The sequence below is a fragment of the Podarcis pityusensis genome (assembly GCF_964106645.2).
Source record: "Podarcis pityusensis genome assembly, chromosome: 14".
Lineage (NCBI taxonomy): Eukaryota > Metazoa > Chordata > Lepidosauria > Squamata > Lacertidae > Podarcis > Podarcis pityusensis.
In genome coordinates this window covers 44,820,808-44,843,501 of record NC_138039.1, presented here as the reverse complement: position 1 = coordinate 44,843,501, position 22,694 = coordinate 44,820,808, and the positions used below count along the sequence as shown (strand labels likewise).

The 22,694-nt window shown below is 48.1% G+C and overlaps 1 protein-coding gene and 1 long non-coding RNA gene across 4 annotated transcripts in view; one reads left to right on the top strand and one right to left on the bottom strand.

The window, feature by feature from the left end:
• Positions 1 to 209: 209 nt before the first annotated feature.
• Positions 210 to 6,090, bottom strand: LOC308462756. Of its 2 annotated transcripts, XR_013979316.1 has the most exons (4): positions 5,884 to 6,090; positions 3,863 to 3,993; positions 1,846 to 2,019; positions 210 to 875 (listed from the first exon to the last, which is right to left on the bottom strand). It is a non-coding gene; the product is annotated as an uncharacterized lncRNA (long non-coding RNA). The 2 variants fall into 2 exon arrangements; XR_013979317.1 differs by lacking the exon at positions 5,884 to 6,090 and having other exon boundaries at positions 3,863 to 4,357.
• Positions 6,091 to 8,228: 2,138 nt separating this feature from the next.
• The window catches only part of LOXL1 (lysyl oxidase like 1), a 30,017-nt gene continuing 15,551 nt past the window's right edge, over positions 8,229 to 22,694 (top strand). The window contains exon 1 of one of the 2 annotated variants that reach the window (XM_080980398.1): positions 8,229 to 9,952. In XM_080980398.1, coding sequence (XP_080836524.1) covers positions 8,746 to 9,952 — 1,207 coding nt within the window. In that variant the 5' untranslated portion in view covers positions 8,229 to 8,745. The remainder of the gene's footprint in view (positions 9,953 to 22,694) is intronic. The other variant, XM_080980397.1, reaches the window with a different exon arrangement.

Genomic DNA, 22,694 nt, shown 5'->3' with positions numbered 1-22,694 from the left:
TGAAGACACACAAACTCAGGACGAAAGGGAGAAACATGCTAAGAGGAAGGCACGTTTGGCAAACCCTCACCATGATCAACTCCCACCTGGAAACCTATGTCCCCACTGTGGAAGGACGTGTGGATCCAGAATTGGCCTCCACAGTCACTTACGGACTCACTGTTAAAACCGTGTTCTTACTCAGCTACAAGGTATCACCAAAGAAGAACTGTGTCTTCCCCACTTTATTATTATTTAAAGGACTTGCATACTACTTTTCATCAGAAAAAGTCACATAGCAGTTTACAAAGAACAGCATGAAACAAAAGACAAGAAATTAAACAAAAGATGTGAAACAGAGGATTAGAGGGCGTCTGCAGGCTTTTCCAATGGTGTCTCAAATATACGCAATGTCACCTAAACGTTCAGAGCCTTGGAATGTGACCCCTGTATAAATGGGGAGCTGTCTGGGTTCACACTTCTCTGAACTTTGCTGTGCTGTTCCCCAGCCAAGTAATGTGTAGAAAAAGGCATAACTAGGGTCAAGTGTGTATAAAGTGAAACTTTCAACAACCATCTGCTCAGGCTTGGGATATTTGGAATCACCCACTGAATGTCATATGCGGTCTACATGCTTCCTTTCTTCTGTATTTACTGAAATTGTGGTGATCCAGATGTTTACTGCTTTACTTTGAGTTTTATAATGTGCATGCCAGGAATAGGGGAAGTCGCTTAATCTAGTTTTATATGGTTTTCTCCCTTTCTCCATTCCTTCTTTCTCCCTTTTCCATTTTGCTCTTCTCCTCTGCTATCTTCTCACTGTCTTCTTTCTTTCTTTCTTTCTTTCTTTCTTTCTTTCTTTCTTTCTTTCTTTCTTTTTTGGTATGCTGTCCCTGCTGAAAATACAATAAAATGTTATTTACCAAAAATGCATATATTAGTGAAGATAATATACAATAAATGCATTATATTATATTCACTTGCAAAACATGTATTTTAGGCAAAGTTGCATTTAAAAAGGTGTATATTGGATGCAATTCACACTAAATTCAAAATCAGATGTGGAACTGAACTTAAGATTGGAACAAATGAGCAACAGAGAAAAACCAAAATAGACTGATTTGCCTATTATTGAGAGCTGGACCATAAAGAAGGCTGATCGCCGAAGAATTGATGCTTTTGAATTATGGTGCTGGAGGAGACTCTTGAGAGTCCCATGGACTGCAAGAAGATCAAACCTATCCATTCTGAAGGAAATCAGCCCTGAGTGCTCACTGGAAGGACAGATCCTGAAGCTGAGGCTCCAATACTTTGGCCACCTCATAAGAAGAGAAGACCCTAATGTTGGGAAAGATTGAGGGCACAAGGAGAAAGGAACGACAAAGGACGAGATGGTTGGACAGTGTTCTCAAAGCTACCAGCATGAGTTTGACAAAACTGCAGGAGGCAGTGGAAGACAGGAGTGCCTGGAGCGCTCTGGTCCATGGGGTCATGAAGAGTCAAACATGACTAAATGACTAAACAACAACAACTGCAGCTTAGACCTATTGACAGGTTTTGGGGTGCAAGTTCAATCTTCTCATTTGGATCAAACCCTGTCTGTGTGTGTGTGTGTGTGTGTGTCAGATTGTTAGCCAACATAGCCAAGACCCCAGCGATAAACTACAACATGAGCTAGAAAGAGAATTCCTCATTTAGCAATGGCACCTCAGCCTTTTCCTCCCTCTCCCCACCTCCTCTGTTTGAAAATAGGCTCACCCGCAAACAAACAAAAAGGAGATAACTTTTAGTCTGTTGCAACATCGGGACTCATTTCCAAAGTGACAGAAAGCTGAGCCAAAGGTATCATTATGCTGAGCCATATACCTTGGCAAAGTGTTGACGGCAGCTCCTGCAGAGTTCAAGTAGGCATCCATGGCAGGGAGGCCATTGTTTCTCTGAGAAGTAAACAACGGATAATGGATACCTTGCCCAAAGTCAGCTGAAAGGTAATCATTTCCGCATCCTTTGACTGGCAGGCAGATTGCTAGCTTCCATACCCTTTCACAAAAGGAAAGGGAGATATAATTAATCTATTTCTTCTTAACCAAGTTAGGCAACTCATCGTTTCCTCTCTTTGTGTGGAAGCCAGCTATTAGGAGAAGGAGGAGAAGGAGGGTTGCACGCTCAGGGCACTTCAGACTAGTGAACAAGCAGCAGACCTTCCCACAAAGGGCACTCATCCATTAGGACACTCTCTTGCACAGATTCCCTGTTCAAATTCCCCTCCTGCTTGCTTGATATGTTACCGGGGCAGGCCCAGGAAGTCCCACCCTGTCAAAGGCAGCCATTGCTTTTTCATCAATGGATCTTTCAACCGGCTGGACTAAACCGTTGGATTACGGCACCACCTAGTGCACCATCCTTTCCAACATGGTCAAGTGTCCGTCTTCGGAACCAAGGATGTTTTAGCACAGGCGGGGGAACGAGGGAGAATCCCAGGTCCCGGGAGCAGATGGGGACTTGCAAGCCTCTCTATCTGGCTCTTGGGACCCTCCCCAGGTCTTGCTTCATACCCACTTCCCCCCCCAAAAAAAAAATTGGGAAGGGGTTTCCTCTGGGTGAAACGCATCCTTGAACTCTGATGATGCCTCCTGCTTGCGTGGAAGGAGGATAGAGGTGTGAATGCATATGCGTAGAAACCAGCCTGCTGTAAGGTAAAGGGACCCCTGACCATTAGGTCTAGTCGTGACCGACTCTGTGGTTGCAGCGCTCATCTCATTTTATTGGCCAAGGGAGCCGGCTTACAGCTTCCAGGTCATGTGGCCAGCATGACTAAGCCGCTTCTGGTGAACCAGAGCAGCACACGGAAATGCTGTTTACCTTCCTGCCGTAGCGGTACCTATTTATCTACTTGCACTTAGACGTGCTTTCGAACTGCTAGGTTGGCAGGAGCGGGGACGAAGCAACGGGAGCTCACCGTGTCGCAGGGATTCGAACTGCCGACCTTCTGATCAGCAAGTCCTAGGCTCTGTGATTCAACCCACAGCGCCACCTGCATCCCTGCTGTAGAAAGCTACAAATCACATTGAGGCCTCTACTGAGTCTTGCCTCCTGCCCTACCCACCACTGGCCTATGACCTCCAGAAAGTTGCCCAGAAGGGAAATTGGCCTCCGGGTTCAAAAAGTTTCTCCACCCCAGGCCATATATACACCAATCGCTTTTCCATTATTACATCCATCAAAGATTATTTGCACTGTTGAATTATCCTAATGCTGCCAGCATTTTCAGCTGTACACAGTTATTTTCCGTATAACCAATAAACGTTTTCCAATCTTCTTTAAACGCATGTTCTTCTTGCTCTCTTATTCCACATGTTAACTCTGCAAGTTGCACATATTTTGTCAACATACGCTGTTGTTCTTCTTTGGTTGGGACCTCGCTAACTTTCCATTTTGGGGCTAATAAAACACGGGCTGCAATTGTTGCATACATAAATAACGTTTTCTGACACCTGGGGATTTCAGTCTGAGTTATCCCCAACAGAAAGGACTCGGGGGGGGTTGGGGGGAAGTAATTTTAAACATTTTTTTCAATTCATTATAAATCATTTCCCAATACTCTTTTACCTTTTTACATGTCCACCACATATGAAAGAATGTTCCCTCCACCTCTTTGCACTTCCAGCACTTATCTGATTCAGTCTTGTAAATCTTACCAAGCCTCGGAGTTAGAGACCACCTATGAATCATTTTCAAATAGTTCTCCTTCAAAGAATAACATGCTGTAGATTTCAAGTCCACCTCTGGTCTGATTCAGCAGGGCTTGTGTTGTTGTTGTTGTTGTTCCTATTGTTGTCATTGTTGTTATATATATACTCCACCTTTCCCCCTGATAACTTACTTCACAGTGCCTTGGAGTCCTTCCTCCAGTGCTTTGGACTCCACACATCACAGTCTGAAAGATTCAGCTCCCCAGAGGCAAATCTCCCATTTCTAAGAACCTCCTTGCTCACTCTCTTGGCTGAGTTTCTCCTGTCAGCAAAATTAGGTCAGCAAGCTGTCCGCATTCCTTAGGAACATAAGAAGCTGCCTTACTCTGAGTCAGAACTTCGCCTGGGGAATGACACCACCCGCCACCCCATGTTCTTCTTGCTCGGCAGACGACGCTTCACAGAACTATGATTCCCAGAGCAGATTAACGTACAATCCTCCTTCCCAGGGAACAGGGGAATATGGCTCTCCTGGAAATTCTCAGCACCCTTAATAAACTGCATTGGAGGAAGCCATCGGTCTTTAAAGGGCTTTAAATGTAAGATGCAAATGCGGCCCTGAAAAAAGTGCCCATCTGTGATCTAAAGGAATGACCATATCTATAGTAACTGTTTTGGATCTTAAGAGACCTATACAGTGGCACCTCGGGTTAAGTACTTAATTCGTTCCGGAGGTCCGTTCTTAACCTGAAACTGTTCTTAACCTGAAGCACCACTTTAGCTAATGGGGCCTCCTGCTGCCACCATGCCACCAAAGCACAATTTCTATTCCCATCCTGAAGCAAAGTTCTTAACCCGAGGTACTATTTCTGGGTTAGCAGAGTCTGTAAGCTGAAGCATATGTAACCTGAAGCATCTGTAACCCGAGGTACCACCGTATTAGATCCTTCCTACTGCCACTAGCATATGGGTAGGCAAACTAAGGGCCAGGGGCTGGATCCGGCCCAATCACCTTCTAAATCCAGCCCGTGGACGGTCCGGCAATCAGCGTGTTTTTACATGAGTAGAATGTGTCCTTTTATTTAAAATGCATCTCTGGGTTATTTGTGGGGCCTGCCTGGTGTTTTTACATGAGTAGAATGTGTGGTTTTATTTAAAATGCATCTCTATGGGGCATAGGAATTTGTTCATTTTTTTTCTTTCAAAATATAGTCCTGCCCTCCACAAGGTCTGAGGGACAGTGAACTGGCCCCCTGCTGAAAAAGTTTGCTGACCCCTGCATGTGGCCCCTGAAAACTTACCCTGAAGGGAAAGAGGACCTTGGACCGAAGAAGGTTCTACATGCCTAAATGGGAGATCTGGCTCACAAAATGATCTGCAGTACGGGACTAAGCATGCCCTTCTTTCCATCACCTGGGGGGGTGCCTCAGAGGCAGGAGTTCTGCCTGCCTGCCTGCCGTCCCCAAACTTCAGGCTCACTTGCAGTCAACTGAGCCTTGTGTCCTGTGTAACTACATGGGGAGCCCGGCTGTTGAAAGAAAACGTTACAAGAGGATTTTGTATCTTTAAACTCTGACCGTGTTTTAATTTATTTTCCCCCTGCTGCTTCCAATTCTCAGCTTGAGCGCTGGGGAATGGGGCCAGCTCAAGCAAAGGGAAGAGGGAGATGTTTGGAGGCCAAACGGAGCGCATTTGGGAAGGCCTTGTCAGGCCACCGGTTTCCTAACACCCTGGAGTGGGTTGCTGGCAATGAGATCCTTCGGCCAAACAACAGCTCAGCGTTCAGGACCCCAGAGAAGTTGGTGCCCTTGTGTGCTATTTTCCTGTTTATTCTCTCCCCCTCTCTCTTCCTCTCCTCCTCCTCTCTCTTCCCCCCTCTCCCCTTCCCCCCTTTCTCCCCTCAGGGATTGGAAATACCAGAGCTGATGTCACGAGCAGGCAGCACTCGCCAGAAATAAAATCTTGGATAAACTCACAGGCTCCAGCCAGTCCTTTTCAGTCCCTCTCTTTGCCATCTATATTCTCTTCCCCTCCCAACGCCACTTCCCAACAAGATCTCAGCCTGAGCCAACCAACTTCCTCCCCACCCTCCCAGGAGGAAAAAAATATATATTTTTAAAATTGCATTAAGGCATTTCAAGCAGTTGGTCTTAGAGGGCAGATCCCAGACCAGAAACCAGTTTTCATGTCAGAGTGTATGGACAGGAGTCACTTTGGCTTGTGCCTGGTAGCTGTGGCTCAACAGGTTTGTAGACAGCAGCCTGCTCACAGGGGTGTTGGCTAAGTACTTGAAAGAATCAGGGTACAGCCCCCTGACATAAATCTGCACCAAATCTGCATATGCTAATTTATATAAGAAGAGAGGTGCATATTAAAGCAATGCATGGTTGGAGATCTCACTGGCGATGTGCTTTGCAAAATGCCCGGCAGCTCTGCAAGCAAAGGCCACAGCTTCACCATACATTTAAAGCCCTCTTATACCAGTCCTATGGGATGTGGGTGGCGCTGTGGGTTAAATCACAGAGCCTAGGACTTGCCAATCAGAAGGTCGGCGGTTCGAATCCCCGTGACGGGGTGAGCTCCCGTTGCTCGGTCCCTGCTCCTGCCAACCTAGCAGTTCGAAAGCACGTCAAAGTGCAAGTAGATAAACAGATACCGCTCCGGCGGGAAGGTAAACGGCGTTTCCGTGCGCTGTTCTGGTTCGCCAGAAGCGGCTTAGTCATGCTGGCCACATGACCCGGAAGCTGTACGCCGGCTCCCTCGGCCAATAAAGCGAGATGAGCGCCGCAACCCCAGAGTCGGTCACGACTGGACCTAATGGTCAGGGGTCCCTTTACCTTTACCTTATACCAGTCCTGGCTCCTCCAAAGAATCCTGGAAACTATATTTTATTAAAGGGGGGTGTCCATTGTTAAGGGGCCACCACTGAGAAAGCCTCTCTTGTGCATCCCAGGGAAACATCTAGATCTTAATGGTGGGCTCCCAAGAAGGACCCCTGAGCTAGATCTTTGTATATGGGAAAAATTATTTGACCAAAGATGACTGTTTAGATAAGTTACACCCATGCTGTTCAGGCTTTGAACAAAAGGGGGTAGGTATCTAATCTTTCCTTCTCTCTTTCTGGCTCCTGTTGCTTGCAGCTCTTCAGCCTTGCCAAGTGATGCCTGTTACTGCCGACCAAATGGCATATGATGGAGGCATGAGCAGGGCATGGCTCATATAAACCCCAGTGTCATCACACATCCTCTGCATGGGAATACGTGCGGCCTGGATGACTCAGTTTCTTCAAGCGTGGTGCTGATAACACCAAGGCTATAGAAAACTCAAACTTTTATTTGGATGGAAAGTAGCCTATTCTACAAGTGTCCTGCCCATCACTCTGCCCACTTCTGCCTCTGGCCCCACTGATCACCAGCATGTGGTTCCTGGAAGTTTCTCCATGAAGGAATGTGGCTCTTGGGCTGAAAAAATCTTCTCCATTCCAGCCTTTGCCAGTGCCTTGAGTGGCAATGGTGGTTTCCTGACAGAAGGAGGAAACTGGCGGTGCAATTCATTTCCTACTCAGACATTAAAGATTCAACAGCCTCTGTCAGGAAAGGGAAGGTCAATTGTGAATCTGGGCTCTTAGTAATAATGTTCAGGAACATCTGGGCCAATGCCAACCCTCCCAGAAGAATATTCTATAAACAAGCCAGCTATGTCAGCCCCTCAAATTCCCCTCAGGCTACAGCAGCATATTTATTGATGCCGGATTCATTCCTCCACGACGACTGATTTCCATAGTTTCCTCCATCCCCAAGGTACAATCTTCAAATTCAATTCAACGACCAAAAACACACACCTGGTTGCAATATTTCTTCTGTGCACAACTGGGGGGTTTCCATCCTGAGAAGCGTCAGCACACTAAGAATGTGATGCTTTCAAAGCTGGGATAAAATCATAGGCAGAGACTAACTTCTTGAGACCGTGGCCTACAAATAATGCACAGTTGTGAGGGCCCCATTCACATCCACCCAGGGCAGCATGGGACCCTGTTCCCTGTGATGCAATCCTAAACCCTTGCTGAAATCACACCCACTCTATTTCCATCTTTCAGGTTGCATGTGCCATTGGTCATCAGGGCAAAAAGGCCGGTGGAAGCTGGAGTCCAGTAGTGTGTGAATGGCCACAGGTTCCCTATGCCTGTATGACAGAGCAACAAATTTCTCCTACATAGCAATGCTTCAACCCTTTCCCTTTACCTCCACCCAAGAAAAACCCTTGAATACAGAGTCAAATAAAGAGCAAAGTTTCCTTGCTGTATTTATATACACGCTCAGCTGTATTTTCTGGGTATGTTGCGTGTGTGCATGCATGCATTCATGTATAATCCTGAGGGCTTCATTTTGCCCTTCTATAACGGACTGGCAAAACATAAGGACATGTTTCAGTTGCTCTGTCTAGTTCTTTGGGGGTGTTCACTGTTATCCCTGAAGACGGAGTTTGCTCTGAAACGTTCGACTGAAGCCGTTTGGTCGAGGTGCTTTGAGAGTGGGGGGTGGGGAAACACTGAGAAACTAACAAAATAAAAGTGGGCGGTTTTTAGGACCCTGCATACCAGACACTTGCAAAAGAGTCCTGAAACTTCCCAGCATTTTTTCAGAGCCTGTTGCTTATTCATTCAGACCAGAAGCAAAGACATTCAGCCAAGACATTCAGCCAAGAGTAAGCAGGATCAACTGGCGTCCCCTGCGATGGGCAAAGCAGCAACGTGAAGACGACGACCAAGAGCAAGAAATAGACAAGGAACAAAACTTTCCAGGCTCTCCTGAGTTCTCAAGAGACTCGTTCATCTGCCTCTCTCCCTTTCTCTTTCTCCTCCAACAAGCTCAACATGAAGCTTGCGGGAGACCCCTGGAGCAGCTTCAAACAAACAGGGAATGGACAGAGTTGAGACCGATTCACCTAAAGAAGAAGAGAAGGCAGCGGAGAAAGAGAAAGGGGACAAGCTGTTGCCACAGGCCCTCCAGGCTGCTCTTCCACGACTTCCTCCCGTCAAAAACACCCATCAAGGTCATTGATCCCTTTCATCACCATGGCACCTCTCAGCTTCTGGGACCTGTGGGCTTTGATGGGCTTTGGGGCTGTCCTGCTGGTCCGGGGGCAACATCCACAAGGCAGCAACGGAGACGCCGGTCGATGGAGGCAGATGATCCAGTGGGAGAACAACGGCAGAGTGTACAGCCTCCTGAACTCAGGCTCCGAGTATGTCCCGGCCAGCCACACAAGGGCAGACAGCAGCGCAAGGGTCATGCTGGCTGACGCTGCCGCCAGCCAAAGCAGCAGAAGGGTCCCGGGGAACACCCGGCGGCAGGCTCCCACCTTGCCAGTCCGGGCAGGATCCGATACCATCCGGGGCCAGACACGGCATCCGTTTGGCTTCGGACAGGTCCCTGACAACTGGCGGGATGGGGCCACTGGGGACGGTCACTCCAACTCTCCACGTCCCTGGTCGCCCACCTATCGGCAGCGTCAGGTGGGCTCCTCTTCCTCTTCTTCCTCCTTTGCACATTCCTCGTTTGGACAGCTCTACCCGCAGGCCTCTTACCCCCAGCCACAGCCGCCGTTTGCCAACCAATATGAGGCCTACGACCCGCAGGTCCCCCGTGCGTACGACGAAAGCTACACCTACTACCGCACCACGGGAACCGGAGGGGGTGCTGTCGCCGCAGCGGCAGCCAGCGCTGGGGTCGTCTACCCTTTCCAGCCCAGGGTGAGATACGAGGAACATGCTGAGGAGCAGAACCCCTACAGAGCCCAAGGATACTACCCGGCGCAGGAAAGACCCTATGTCCCTGTGCCCCAACAGCTACAGCCCTCGGACGGCTTAGACCGAAGGTACTCACACAGCCTCTACCATGACACTGGGACTAGCTATGACCAAAGTGTCCAGGACCCTTATGCCCAGAACCAGCAGTCTGCGGGGCAAGGGGTGCCTGTGGCAGACAACTTGCACATCAACTCGGGGTCCCCCGTGAGTGCTGGGACCAGGTATGGGAACGAGCCGTGGGCAGGGCAGTACCCTCCCTTTGGAGAGGCGCCCGCAGAACCCTACGTCCCTCCCCGCAACGTGGAACCTCAGCCACCTTTCCGGCCCTTAGACCCCCATGGGGTGCCTAGGCCAGAGCCCTACCTTCCCATCCGGAACGCTGAGCCTCCCCAACAGATTCCAGACAGCCAAGGTGTAAACCAGGCCCGGGTCAGCGTGGGCAGCATCTACCGGCCCAATCAGAATGGACGGGGTGAGTCACGGACCCCAATGATTGGCGGGAGGGGTGCTGGGGAGGAGAGGAAGCAGTGGGTTGTGGGGTGATTCCTTTCTGTAGACCTCTAGGGACGAGGCGATCCAAGAAAGAACCTTCAGCACCTTGTCTTAGCTTGAATCCCTCCTACTCTTCTTAAGGAGACCAGCTAGGAAATCCCATATCTTCTGGTAAAGCTGCATGAGCAATGAGCCGCAAAGCTACTTGAGCTGCATATAGCTATAGGGTCTAGGAGAAGAGGTTCTACTTCAAACTGGGGCATATTTGTGCCATAGCTTCCTGAAAATGTGAAACAGTTGTGTTGGTGTGCAGGGCCTTCCCCTGTGGAGGCTGTGCCATTGCCATTATCTTACTCATTTGTTGGTGGCTCCTGCCAAGTTAACCTAATCGGCTAATGGCATTGTTTCTGGAAAGCTCTTTAGATGACACCAAGTTGGGCAAAAACAGGGATGGGAAACTGATGGACCTCTGGATATTGTTGGACTACAAGTTCCATCACCTGTGACAACCAGCTGTGCTGGCTGGGGTAAATGGGAATTGGAGTCCAACAACACCTGGAATGCCACAGGTTCTCTATTCCTGGGCAAAAGCAACTGATAGCTAATTCCTAATAATTTGTATGGGATTTGCATAGGGGAGAGTTCCACCTAGAACAGGCATCCCCAAACTTGGCCCTCCAGATGTTTTGGGACTACAACTCCCATCATCCCTAGCTAACAGGACCAGTGGTCAGGGATGATGGGAATTGTAGTCCCAAAACATCTGAAGGGCTGAGTTTGGGGTTGCCCTAGAACGTCTGCAGACACTGGGAAAATGCAGGGACAATTTGGGCAACCAGAATATTATGGTTAAGACTAAGGGAAAGCAAACGTGTCTTCCAGATGTTTAGGCAACTCCCATCAGTCTCAACTATCATTGTCAACAATCACAGATGATGGGAGTTTTAGTCTACAAAATTTGCAGGGCATATTGGCTACCCCTGGTTCATAGGATCAGAAACAAGCCACAAGTGCAAGCACACTTTTCCTACTCCCTTCATTTCTGATGTGTGACTTCCCTTGCAGTTTCCTGTTTCGCATTAGCTGCAGTTTTCAGTTTCCAACATCCAAACCGAGAAAACACATTTGCTATTGCTAGGATTGCTGTTTATTTCTTTCATAACAATTTCTACTTGCGTGGTGGTTATTATTTTTAAAAAAACCTCAAAGTGGTTTACAAAGAGAATAAGACAATAACATGATCAGTATACCGTATATCAGTATATAAAATTATCAGCAACTATTTAAAACATTAAAAAATGGCAATAAAATAAAAACAGATTAAAGCATGCATAGGCATTCCACATGCCTGGGTAGACTTGTCTGAACAAAAATGTTTTTAGCAGGTGCTGAAAGGCACATAGCAAAGACACCTGTCTGATGTTGTGGGGAATGTGCCAGAAATTCAACAGGCATAGCTTTCCCCTGTACTAGATATAGGGAGAGGGGCAGAGAAGCTGCCATTGTTAATCTTGGCCATGCAACTGGCTGGACAGGGTTAGGGAACCTCAGGTCTGGGGGACCAAATGAGGCGAACTGAGCTTCTCTGTTTGGCCCTTGGGTTGCTCCCCAGGCCACACATCCACACACCTGAGCCACACACCTGAGCCACATCCATCACTTGCCCTGCTTTGCACCTTGCGTGAGCATTTCTGCCTGCCTGGAGCATCTCCTTGAAACTTCAACCATGCTACTTGTTTGCCCAGATGGAGGGTAGAGAGGGGTGGGTGAGTGTGAAGAAACTGGCCCACCCTACAAAGGTAAGATTTGCCTGGATTGCTCTGTCCACTTTTGCCTCTGTCCCACTAGAGATGGGAGAGAAATCAGATTCAGTTCACATTTAAAGCCAATTTATCAAATTGGTACTTTCGAGACCTGAAGCACAGCCCTCTTTCAAAATCAGCAGTGCTCCGCATTTTGCGATGCGGTTCTGCAACCCAACATTTACAAAAATGCATACTCTATCAGGGTGAAAATGTGCATAAAATTAATATATCAGTGAGAGTCACAGACAAAAGACATTGCATTACATTCCTCAGAATGCAAGCAAAAAATGTGTTCACTGGGGGAAAGCTGCACAAAAAGATGGGAGAATTTTCAGGAGGATTTACAGAAGCTGTTGCAGAAATCTGGAGAAGTGCAGACTGGAAAAATGAGAAACAGAGAGAGAGCCAAAACGGACTGATCCTTCCATTCCTAGTCTCCACCTACAACTGATATGTGACACCCCCCCCCATAAAAAAGTTGCCCAGAAGGGAAGGTGACCCTCGGGTTTAAAAAGCTTCTCCAACTGACTTGTGAAAAACAAAGGAGGCTAAGACCCTTAGCACTATAACACACACACACACACACACACACACACACACACACACACACACAAAAAAAATCCACCCTTCTCCCTTTCCTGGCCACAAAGAAGGCAGTTTCTGCACGAGCTGTAGAGGAAAATGAGGGGGAAATGGGGCTCATCACCCTGGGAAAATAGCCCATCTAGGAAAAGGAAAACGCTGATCCTAAAACTCTGCTGCCTTGTGGCTATACTCATCCCATCTTTGGGAGAAGAAAAGATTAAGGACTAAACCCAACACAAATTCAGAGTCGAGTCCCTAAGCAGTGGCAGAGCTTCATGTTCCGGTACCAGGGGGGGGGCAGAGAGCAGGTGGGGGCGGGGCTGGCACGCGTCCTGGGGGCATGGCACGCCACCCACAGGGGCATGGTGCGCATCCTGGGGGCGTGGCATGCCGCCTGCGGGTCGTGGCGCCTAGCACGGGGTGGGGTGCAGCCACAATGGCTCTCCACCAGGATCACGCTGCGGGGGGCGGTACGCTCCCCCTGCAGTCCTCTTCCTCCCCCAGTGTCCCTAAGGCCACTGGACGGCAACTTGTATCCCTCCTTTTGGCAACTCCTGCAGCCCAGCTAGTGTCAAACGTCTCGCTCTGCTTTTCTTTGGACCACATCTGCCTATTGTTGGAGTCAATATGTCCCTGAATGCCTGTTGCCAGCATGGGCATAGCCAGGATTTGGGGGGCCAGAACTGATGTGATTGGTCAGTTAGTTTAGTATTTCTATGGGTTTACTTGATTTTGAGGGTGGGCAGCTGCCGCCCCCTTGGCTACACTCATGATTGTCAGGAGTCACAAATGGGGAGCATGCTTTTATGCTCAGGTCTTGCTTGCAGACTTCCCATAGGCTTTCGGTTTGCCACTGTGAGAACAGGACGCTTGTCCGGATGGGTCCAGCAGGGCTTTTCTTGTGTCCTGAACTTATGGAACTTTCTTAGCTCTGCAAAGCCAGCACCAATTACTTTTTCTACAGGGGAATGTGCAAAGAACATGTGCCTACAGCCTGAGGCTGTCTGAAGATCTGTGGGTTGTGGTAGTGATCGGCCCTTCACCATCTTGCATGTGGTCTATTCATTTCCTCTGCAATAACTCCATCCTCTGCTTCTTTAAAAGCCAAGAGGGTGATGTTTCTTTGGTTTGTTAAAGATATAGTAGGAAACCAGGGTTGTCCTACAGTGTATTATTATCAGTTGGAAGCACAGTAGCTGCAGCTTGCAAAATGTCAGGCATTGCATGATGACTTACACCACAAGTGTATATAGCTTATTCAAAAGTGAGGCCCACTATGTTCCATGGGACTTACTCCCGGGGAAGTGTGCATAGAAGACTATTTTGCAGCTTACATGCATTTGCCCAAAGATGGAAAACTTGTGGCCTTCCAGTTGCTGTTGAACCAAAACACCCAACAGACCTGGCCTGTTTGACTAATAGTCAGGGATGATGGGAGCTGTAGTCCGGGAACATCTGGAGGCCCACAGGTTCCTCATCCCTGCATTTACCTATGTACCCAGTCAAATTCACCCTTATCTGGAAGAAATCCCATGGGATTCAATGGGGCTTACATCCCAGTAGACATGTAGATAATTGCACCATTAAAAGGTAAAGGGACCCCTGACCATTAGGTCCAGTCGTGACCGACTCTGGGGTTGCGGCGCTCATCTTGCTTTATTGGCCAGAGAGCCGGCGTACAGCTTCTGGGTCATGTGGCCAGAATGACTAAGCCGCTTCTGGCAAACCAGAACAGTGCACGGAAACGCCGTTTACCTTCCCGCCAGAGCAGTACCTATTTATCTACTTGCACTTTGACGTGCTTTCGAACTGCTAGGTTGGCAGGAGCAGGGACCGAGCAATGGGAGCTCACTCTGTTGCACGGATTTGAACTGCCGACCTTCTGATCGGCAAGTCCTAGGCTCTGTGGTTTAACCCACAGTGCCACCCGCGTCCCTTTATTGCACCCTTATCCGCCACCAATGCTTGAGAACAGAGCTGGACTTTGGACACTGACAGCTATAGCTAACAAAATTGAACCAGTACCTTGGAAGGCCCCAGGTTTACCAGAAGAGGCTTGTTACGTCTGAACCGGAGAGAATTCCTTTCACGGTGCAACAAGACCATGCCAGAACTGTGCTTGAGTAATGGCAGGGCCAGCCTTTGGCTCTCTTTTCCTCTCCCAAGGCCTGGTGCCTCCTGATTAGATAACCCCTAGCACCGGAGTCACAAACTGTCTCTCAGACTGGTGGGAAATCCCAGCGGTCCATGAGGATGCCAAGCTCCGAGCATGTTCCTGAGATTAAACCTCCTCCTCGGAGTGCACTCCACGTTTCGTGCAAGCAAGAGTGAACAAAAGGCTAATTTCATTAGCTTGACCTCATCTGATTTGGGCCTGGCTCCAAGAGCTCTAGAGGCTAAAGGGAGCCATGAGTGTGAATATCCTTGTCAGCTCTCTCTGACATATGTTAGCTTCTCTAAAATAAAAACAAACTCCTACTTTACTCCCCTTCGTTCCACTGGTACTGCCCTTTGCACTCTCCTCCCTATATTAGCTCACACCAGTTAGGGGTGATGCAAACCTTTCTCTTCAATCAAGCCCTGAGGAGAATTCAGCTGTTCAGCAGAATTCAGATTACAGGATGTGAAGCCAGGTCTGTCTTCAATGAGTCGCACTCCTGAATGCCCCTGGATTTTTTTTATTTATTATCAATTAACTGAGTACAGTGGTACCTTGGTTTACGAACTTTAGCTGTTCCGGAAGTCCGTTCTTAAACCAAAGTGTTCTTAAACCAAGGTGTGCTTTCCCATAGCAGCGGGGGACTCAATTTACAAATGGAGCACACTCAACAGGAAGCGAAACATGTTCTGCTTCCAAGACAAAGTTCACAAACCGAAACACCTACTTCCAGGTTTGCAGCGTTCTTAATCCAAGTTGTTCATAAACTAAGCTGTTCTTAAACCAAGGTGCCACTGTACCGTTATCAGGTATCTCATCACCAAGGTTCTCTGGACATGGAACCATTTGTTATAAACAGACCCAAATATAAAACATTGACAGATCACTGTTCAGAAACCCAGCCTTTGTCAAACCAGAGCTCAGCAGAGTTCATTCCATTGCAGCCTGATTCAGCAGGGCTTTTCTTATGTCCTGAACTTATGGGACTTTCTTAGCCCTAATGCAGAGAGTCCTAAAACATCAATGTAGAGCTAAAACACAACATACAGCAGAGATGTGCAGCCTGTGGGCCTCCAAAAGTTGCTGGACCACAATTCCCATCATCCCTGATCATTGGCCATGCTGTCTGGGGCTGATAGGTGGTAGCTCAGTCGGTAAAGCATGAGACTCTTAATCTCAGGGTTGAGGGTTCAATTCCCACGTTGGGCAAAAGATTCCTACATTGCAGTGGGTTGGATTAGATCAGGGGTCAGCAAGATTTATCTTGCCTGGGCCAGATCGGTCCCACAGAGATCCCTCTGTGGGCCAGATTGCGCACATGCGTGAGTTGCCCAGAAAAGTATAATTTATTCAATAATTACAGAGAGAGGCTATAGAACCCAGCCTCCTGGATAACGGTGCTGTCCCGAGTGAATCTCCACCCCCGTCTCTCCCAATTCCTCATTCGTCACTTCTACGGGTGTTGCTACGTGCCCTCTGTCTTTGAGCTCTTTGCTCTCCTACTTTCAAGGCTCGCCAGGCTCTGGGAGAGGGTGGATCTGGAATGCTTTCTCAAGGCACCGTGTCCATCAGCTGCCGCTCTGCTTATGTCCCATCCTCCTCCTTCTCTCCCATTATTTCCCATCTTTTCCATCATCTGCCTCTGAGCTGCGACCTCTGCAACTCCTGTTGTAAATCTAAACTGTCTTCCTCTTCCTCCTTCCTGGAGAGATCAGGCTGGAGAGGCAGTCTCCACCATTCCTTCTATGCCCAGTCCCTCACTAATAATAATAATAATAATTTATACCCCTCCCATCTGGCTGGGCTTCCCCAGATGTACATCAAAGGCAGGCTGAGGTTGATGGGGCAGGGCCGTGTGTGCAGTGGTGGGTCAGCTGTGGTGGGTCAGCCTGGGTGGGTCAGTAGGGGTGTGGAACCTACAGCCCTCAGCCTAGTTTCTGGCAGCCTGAATTTTAAGCACTCCAGAGAGGCAAGGAGGCAAATACAGTGGTACCTCGGGTTACAGACGCTTCAGGTTACAGACGCTTCAGGTTACAGACTCGGCTAACCCAGAAATAGTACCTCGGGTTAAGAACTTTGCTTCAGGATGAGAACAGAAATCGCGCCGCCGCGGCGGGAGGCCCCATTAGCTAAAGTGGTACCTCAGGTTAAGAACAGTTTCAGGTTAAGAACGGACCTCCGGAACGAATTAAGTTCTTAACCCGAGGTACAACTGTAGGAGGGAGAGGGCTTTACAATCCAGCAACGTTGCAAACCCTGCCCATTTTTTACTCTGGCACCACCCACTACCAGCATGCAGTCTTCAATATAAGACAGAGAGCGGGGTGGGGGGGGTGAGCAGTGCTGGACAGGGGTGGGGGGAGAAATAAAGTTTCCCCACCCCCTGTTCATCGTGTGCCAGGTCATATCAAAACAAGCCTGGACATCTTGCCAAAGAGTTTAGGAACCATGGAGAAAGCAAACAAACAAACAATGGAACTTTTGAGGCTATGAAAAGGAAAGATTATTAAATGCAACCTTACGAAGCAATAGGGGAAATCTTCACATCTTGAAAGGCTTATACGGGAGACAGCAAACAGGAAGCAAGACCAGGACACAATTGTTTCTCCCCGACAGGGATGGAACAGCAGCAGGAAACTCCTGACTCCACCCAGAAACAACTAGGTCTAGGGCCACCTAGTGGCTAAGCTATATAACAACAGTATCCACACGCCGCTCCTTTCATTTGCAATGTTCCTTCATTCAAACCTTGAAAGCATAGGAAGTTCAAACCAGCCAGGACATACATTTGATATTTCTTCCACACTCTCTTGCACGTTGGTAACATTCAATAGCCCAAGAGTCAAAAACATTCATTCAGTGTTTTGCCGTGAGAAGCATCATTTTATTTGTTTAATAGGATTTTTTAATATTAAAAAAATTGAAAGCATTTTTTAGAAGCATCTCCTCACAAAGTAGCAAACATGGCATGCAGCAGCAAACCAAATTAAAATCTTCAAATGTCTAAACATCAAATTGGGTAACACAGAGGGAAAAACCAACAATTTGGCCAGCACAATTAAAAGCACAATATGGATAGTGCTACCTATCAGTAGCCTGCTTAAAATCACTTCATAAAAGTGTAAACGTGTTGACTGGTACCCATTAAGACTGGTAGAGAAGAAGACAGGGAGCCCACCAGTTGGTGGCACCAGAGCCAATGACAGGCAGAGACAACTAAGTCTAATTTGGTCCATAGCCTCCTTCCTGCTGAGATCTAGGAGGCCAACACTGAGACCAAAGAGGAGGAAATTAACAGGCAGGGCAACTCCTGGACAGGCTGTAAGTAAGAAGGCAGGCAGGTAGGGCCTGGCTGAGGCCAAACTGAAGTTGGTGAAGCAGTATCCCATTTTTTCCTAATGAACCAGCCTCTACTTCATGACAGACGAAAAACTGTAGACGACAGCTGAGGAAGGAAGCTCTACAGAACAGAGATTGCATGGAGAATGTCTACACATGTCCAAAATGTGTGGATGTAGACTGTATATAGGTAGATGAGCTTAACAACATGTGAAAAAAAATATTATTATTATTATTATTATTATTGTTATTATTATTATTATTATAATACCCCACCCATCTAGCTGGGTTTCCCCAGAAACTCTGGGCAGCTTACAGCACATATAAAACATAGGAAAACATTAAAACTTCACAATACAGAGCTGCCTTCAGATGTCTTCTAAAATTCAGATAGTCGTTTATTTCCTTGACATCTGAAGGGCGGGTGCCACTACCAAGAAGGCCCTCTGCCTGTTTCCCTGTAACTTTGCTTCTCACAGTGGGGGAACAGTCAGAAGACCCTCAGAGGAGGACCTCAGTGTCCGGGCAGAATGATTGGGGTGGAGACGCTCCTTCAGGTATACTGGGCAGAGGCCAGAATGGGCTTGATGCTTATCTATCCCTCCATGCATTAATTATCCCCAGAACTATCATCTGTGCAGGGCTCTAATCAGTCCATCCATACATCCAAACAAAGTCCTAACAACATATTAAAACCAGCACCATTATGGCAATTCAGCTCTCAGAACTAATCTACAGATCAGAGTTGCTGTTGCTGCTTTTTTTTTTTTTGGTCCTTCTACTGTGGTTGCATTTTTCTTTAAACTTTTTCTCTTCCTTGTGTCCATTAACTGGCCACTGAGAAGCTGAGCTCTCGCAAGGAGCTCTGAATTGACATAGCAGGTTAGCTCTTGCAAAGCTGATCTTCTGTAAGCCTGCAGGAACAGCTTCCTCGGAAAAACAAAAAGGTCAACACCACAGAGCCACAAGGACAGTGGATCAGATCGAAAGCGACCTAAAACCTAGACCAGGCCCTGCAGTGGTAATCTACCATTTTAAAAGAAAACACTTGCCTTCTATATTCAAGCCTGACCCAATGACCAACAGAGGCATTCTGCTTGAAGCTGCCTGCCTTCTCCTCTGCAGCCTCCACATGTCTCTGATTAGATTTATTTTCATTTTATTTCCGTATATGTACGAGGATCACTTAGCAACAGCTTGGCTTTGCATATTTGTCTTGGATTCCCACCGGGATTTTGATTCACCGCGTGGGCGTTGGGGTGATTTTTGTGCGTTCCCCAACCCCTCTTTTTCCCATTTGCAAGTTGGTCTGAATCTCAGACCCTGGGATACTGGCGGCAAGATAACCAGGTCTCTACATTCCTTCCCTGTTCCCCATATGCTCACTTAAAGTGGATGGCGATTCCTTGGGTTTCTGCTGAGAGGTAACACCAAGGTCCTGACCCAGGGTGCCCCGAAAAATTCCTTGACAGTTTTCGCAGGAGGGAGAGAGGGAATCTGCGTCTCTTGGACGCTTTTCCATCTGAGTAATTCGTTTCTGGCTTATCGGAAATTCCCCGGGCAGTTCCAATTACCAAACTTCTTCTCCTATAAACAATATTTGCAAAGCACTGCTAACACAGAAGAGCTGTCCATTCCACTTAAGAAGGGGCTGGGCTTAACATGCCCAGATGTTCCCAGGCTGTATAGGAACCCAACAGTGCCCAAGCCTCATTAAGTGAGACCAGAGAAACTGGCTTTTAGGGCCCTCTTCCCACAAAAAGCCTCCCCGTCTTGAAAGGCAAAGAGTATCAGAAACTGCCTTATAAAGATGCACACACACCATAAATTTAAAGCCCATCTAAAGCACATGCATTCCGCTAGAGAATCCCAGGGAGAGCAGTTTATCTCTCACAGAGCTACAGTTCCCGGCACCCTTAGCAAACAGCAATCCCCAGGGCTTTGGGGGGAAAGTCATGTGCTTTGAACATATGGTGTGGGCACAAGCAGAGTCTGACAACTGGTCCGTGTAGCATAGTAAGATCTCGCCCTGACCTAGCCACTGTGATCCACGCGACGGTCACCTCCAGACTGGATTATTGTAACTCGCTCTACGTGGGGCTGCCCTTGAGACTGACCCAGAAACTCCAGCGGGTGCAGAATGCTGCAGCGAGACTCCTTACGGGGTCTTCGCTGCGAGATCACATTCATCCGGTACTGTACCAGCTGCACTGGCTCCCGGTGGTGTACAGGATCAGGTTTAAGGTGCTGGTTTTAACCTTTAAAGCCCTATACGGCCTAGGACCCTCGTACCTACGGGACCGCCTCTCCTGGTATGCCCCACAGAGGAACCTACGGTCTGCAAATAAAAACATCCTGAAGGTTCCAGGCCTCAGAGAGGTTAGGCTGGCCTCAGCTAGAGCCAGGGCTTTCTCGGCTGTGGCTCCAATCTGGTGGAACGCTCTGTCACAAGAGACTAGGGCCCTGCGGGACCTGACATCTTTCCGCAGGGCCTGCAAGACAGAGTTGTTCCACCAGGCCTTTGGTCAGGGCCCAGCCTGACTCCCTCCTCTGGCAACCTGCACAGAATTTTGCTCAACGGTTGCCATTAATTTGATTTTAATTAATTTTTATAATGAAATGTTTTTAGAATGTTGGATTATTTGATTGTTTGATTATTTGATTGTTGTTAGCCGCCCTGAGCCCGGCTTCGGCTGGGGAGGGCGGGATATAAATAAAAAATATTATTATTATTATTATTATTATTATTATTATTATTATTCCAATGCAAATCACCCTGTGCAAGTAAGCCTAATTAATCTAAATTAGCCTAATTTCCAGGGGGGGAAATCTACACATCCTTCCCTCCCACCCCAAAAACCCACATCACTGGTCTTCCTTCTTCCAGATCCACCGACTCCAGTCCATTCCTACCTGCTCCCAGTTTCCCATTTCCCCCCAAAATCAACAGTCGACATTAGAGGAAGCCCCGTGGTTCAATGGCAGAGTATCTGATTTGCATGCAGAAGGTCCCAGGTTCCATTCCTGGCAGGTAGGGCTGGGAGAGAGCCTTTCCTGAAAGCCCAGACAATACAATGGACCAATGGTCTATGTATAAGGCATCTTCTTGTGTTCCTGTGTGGCAACTGCCCATGCTCAGTCTTTGTTAGGCTGCCTTTGCAGGTTCCCCCAAAAGCAGTACTCCTGAAAACCTTTGGGAACCCCCAGCCGATGGGCATGGTTGGTGCTGTTTTCAGTGTTTGGCACATCGTTTTAACTGAGTACCCTCTGGGCTTTTAAATTAGCAGAAGAGAGGCTATGTCAGTGTACCATACAGTAGGTGGAATACAGCCTATAGCAGGGTGAAATAGCAAGCCAGGGCATCTTGTTGGATCCTTCATTGAAGACCAGGGTTGTTATATAAGCACATTTTCACCTGTAACACATTGGGGGTCCTGGTTGATTGCTACCAAGCTGTCATAGCAAAACCAGGAACTGATGGCTCCAATACCAATCCAGGAAGAATGCAGGGCATTCAGATGTCATGCATGCTTCACAGGAATCCAGCTTTCTCCTGCCTTCTGTTTCCAACCAGTTATTACAGGAATGGGAAACCAGAACTCTGGCCCACTGGTTATGCCTTGGTCCCTGAATGGTTTCTCAAAAGTTTTGAAACATCTAGCTCAGCACTGGGACATGGGTGGCGCAGTGGTCTAAACCACTGAGCCTCTTGGGCCTGCCGATCAGAAGGTCGGAGGTTCAAATCCCTGCGATGGGGTGAACTCCTGTTGCTCAGTCCCAGCTCCTGCCAACCTAGCAGTTTGAAAGCATGCCAGTGCAAGTAGATAAATAGATACCACTACGGCGGGAAGATAAACGGCGTTTCCATGCACTCTGGCTTCCATCATGGTGTTCCGTTGTGTAATGGACTTAGGGGTTGCTCGTGCATAAGTTGCCGCCACTCCTGGTGAGGTTACCTGGTTAGACGCTTTCTGACTGAACAGCCTCCAGCATCGTGACTGTCTCAGTCGCTGGCAGAATCCGTCAGTGGGCGTTTCTTAAACTTCTTCCAGCACAAAAGTTCCTTGACGCCTAGTCTCCGCCTAGACTCCCTGCGCGGAAGCCTTCTGCGCAGGGAGGGTGTGGGCAGCAGAGGACCTGTACTCTCTCCGCTGGTCTCCGGCGAGGAGTCTTGGAGCCTCCTCTCCGATTCCCCCATCTGCCCCCCTTCTCCACTGGTGTTACGCTGATTTCCTTCCCCAGCGGACGGGCTGCCTCTCTCCCTACTGGGACCCTCTCCGCCATCCCTCTGGAGCCTTCCCTCCACCTCTAGCTCCGATGGCAGTTCCCTGACACGTTGCAACAGAAGCAGTTTAGTCCTGCTGGCCACATGGCCCAGAAAGCTGTCTGTGGACAAACGCTGGCTCCCTCAGCCTGAAAGCAAGATGAGCGCCACAGCCCCATAGTTGCCTTTGACTGGACTGAACCGTCCAGGGGTCCTTTATCTTTTTGTTTACCTTTTGTCTACACTGACTGGCAGTAGCTCTCTAGGAGAAATAGGAATGCTCTTCCACATCCACTCCTTTATAAATACCATTTTTTTGCTCTATAAGACTCACTTTTTCCCTCCTAAAAAGTAAGGGGAAATATGTGTGCGTCTTATGGAGCGAATGCAGGCTGCACAGCTATCACAGAAGCCAGAACAGCAAGAGGGATTGCTGCTTTCATTGTGCAGCGATCCCTCTTGCTGTTCTGGCTTCTGAGATTCAGAATATTTTTTTTCTTGTTTTCCTCCTCCAAAAACTAGGTGCGTCTTGTGGTCTGGTGCATCTTATAGAGCGAAAAATACGGTATAT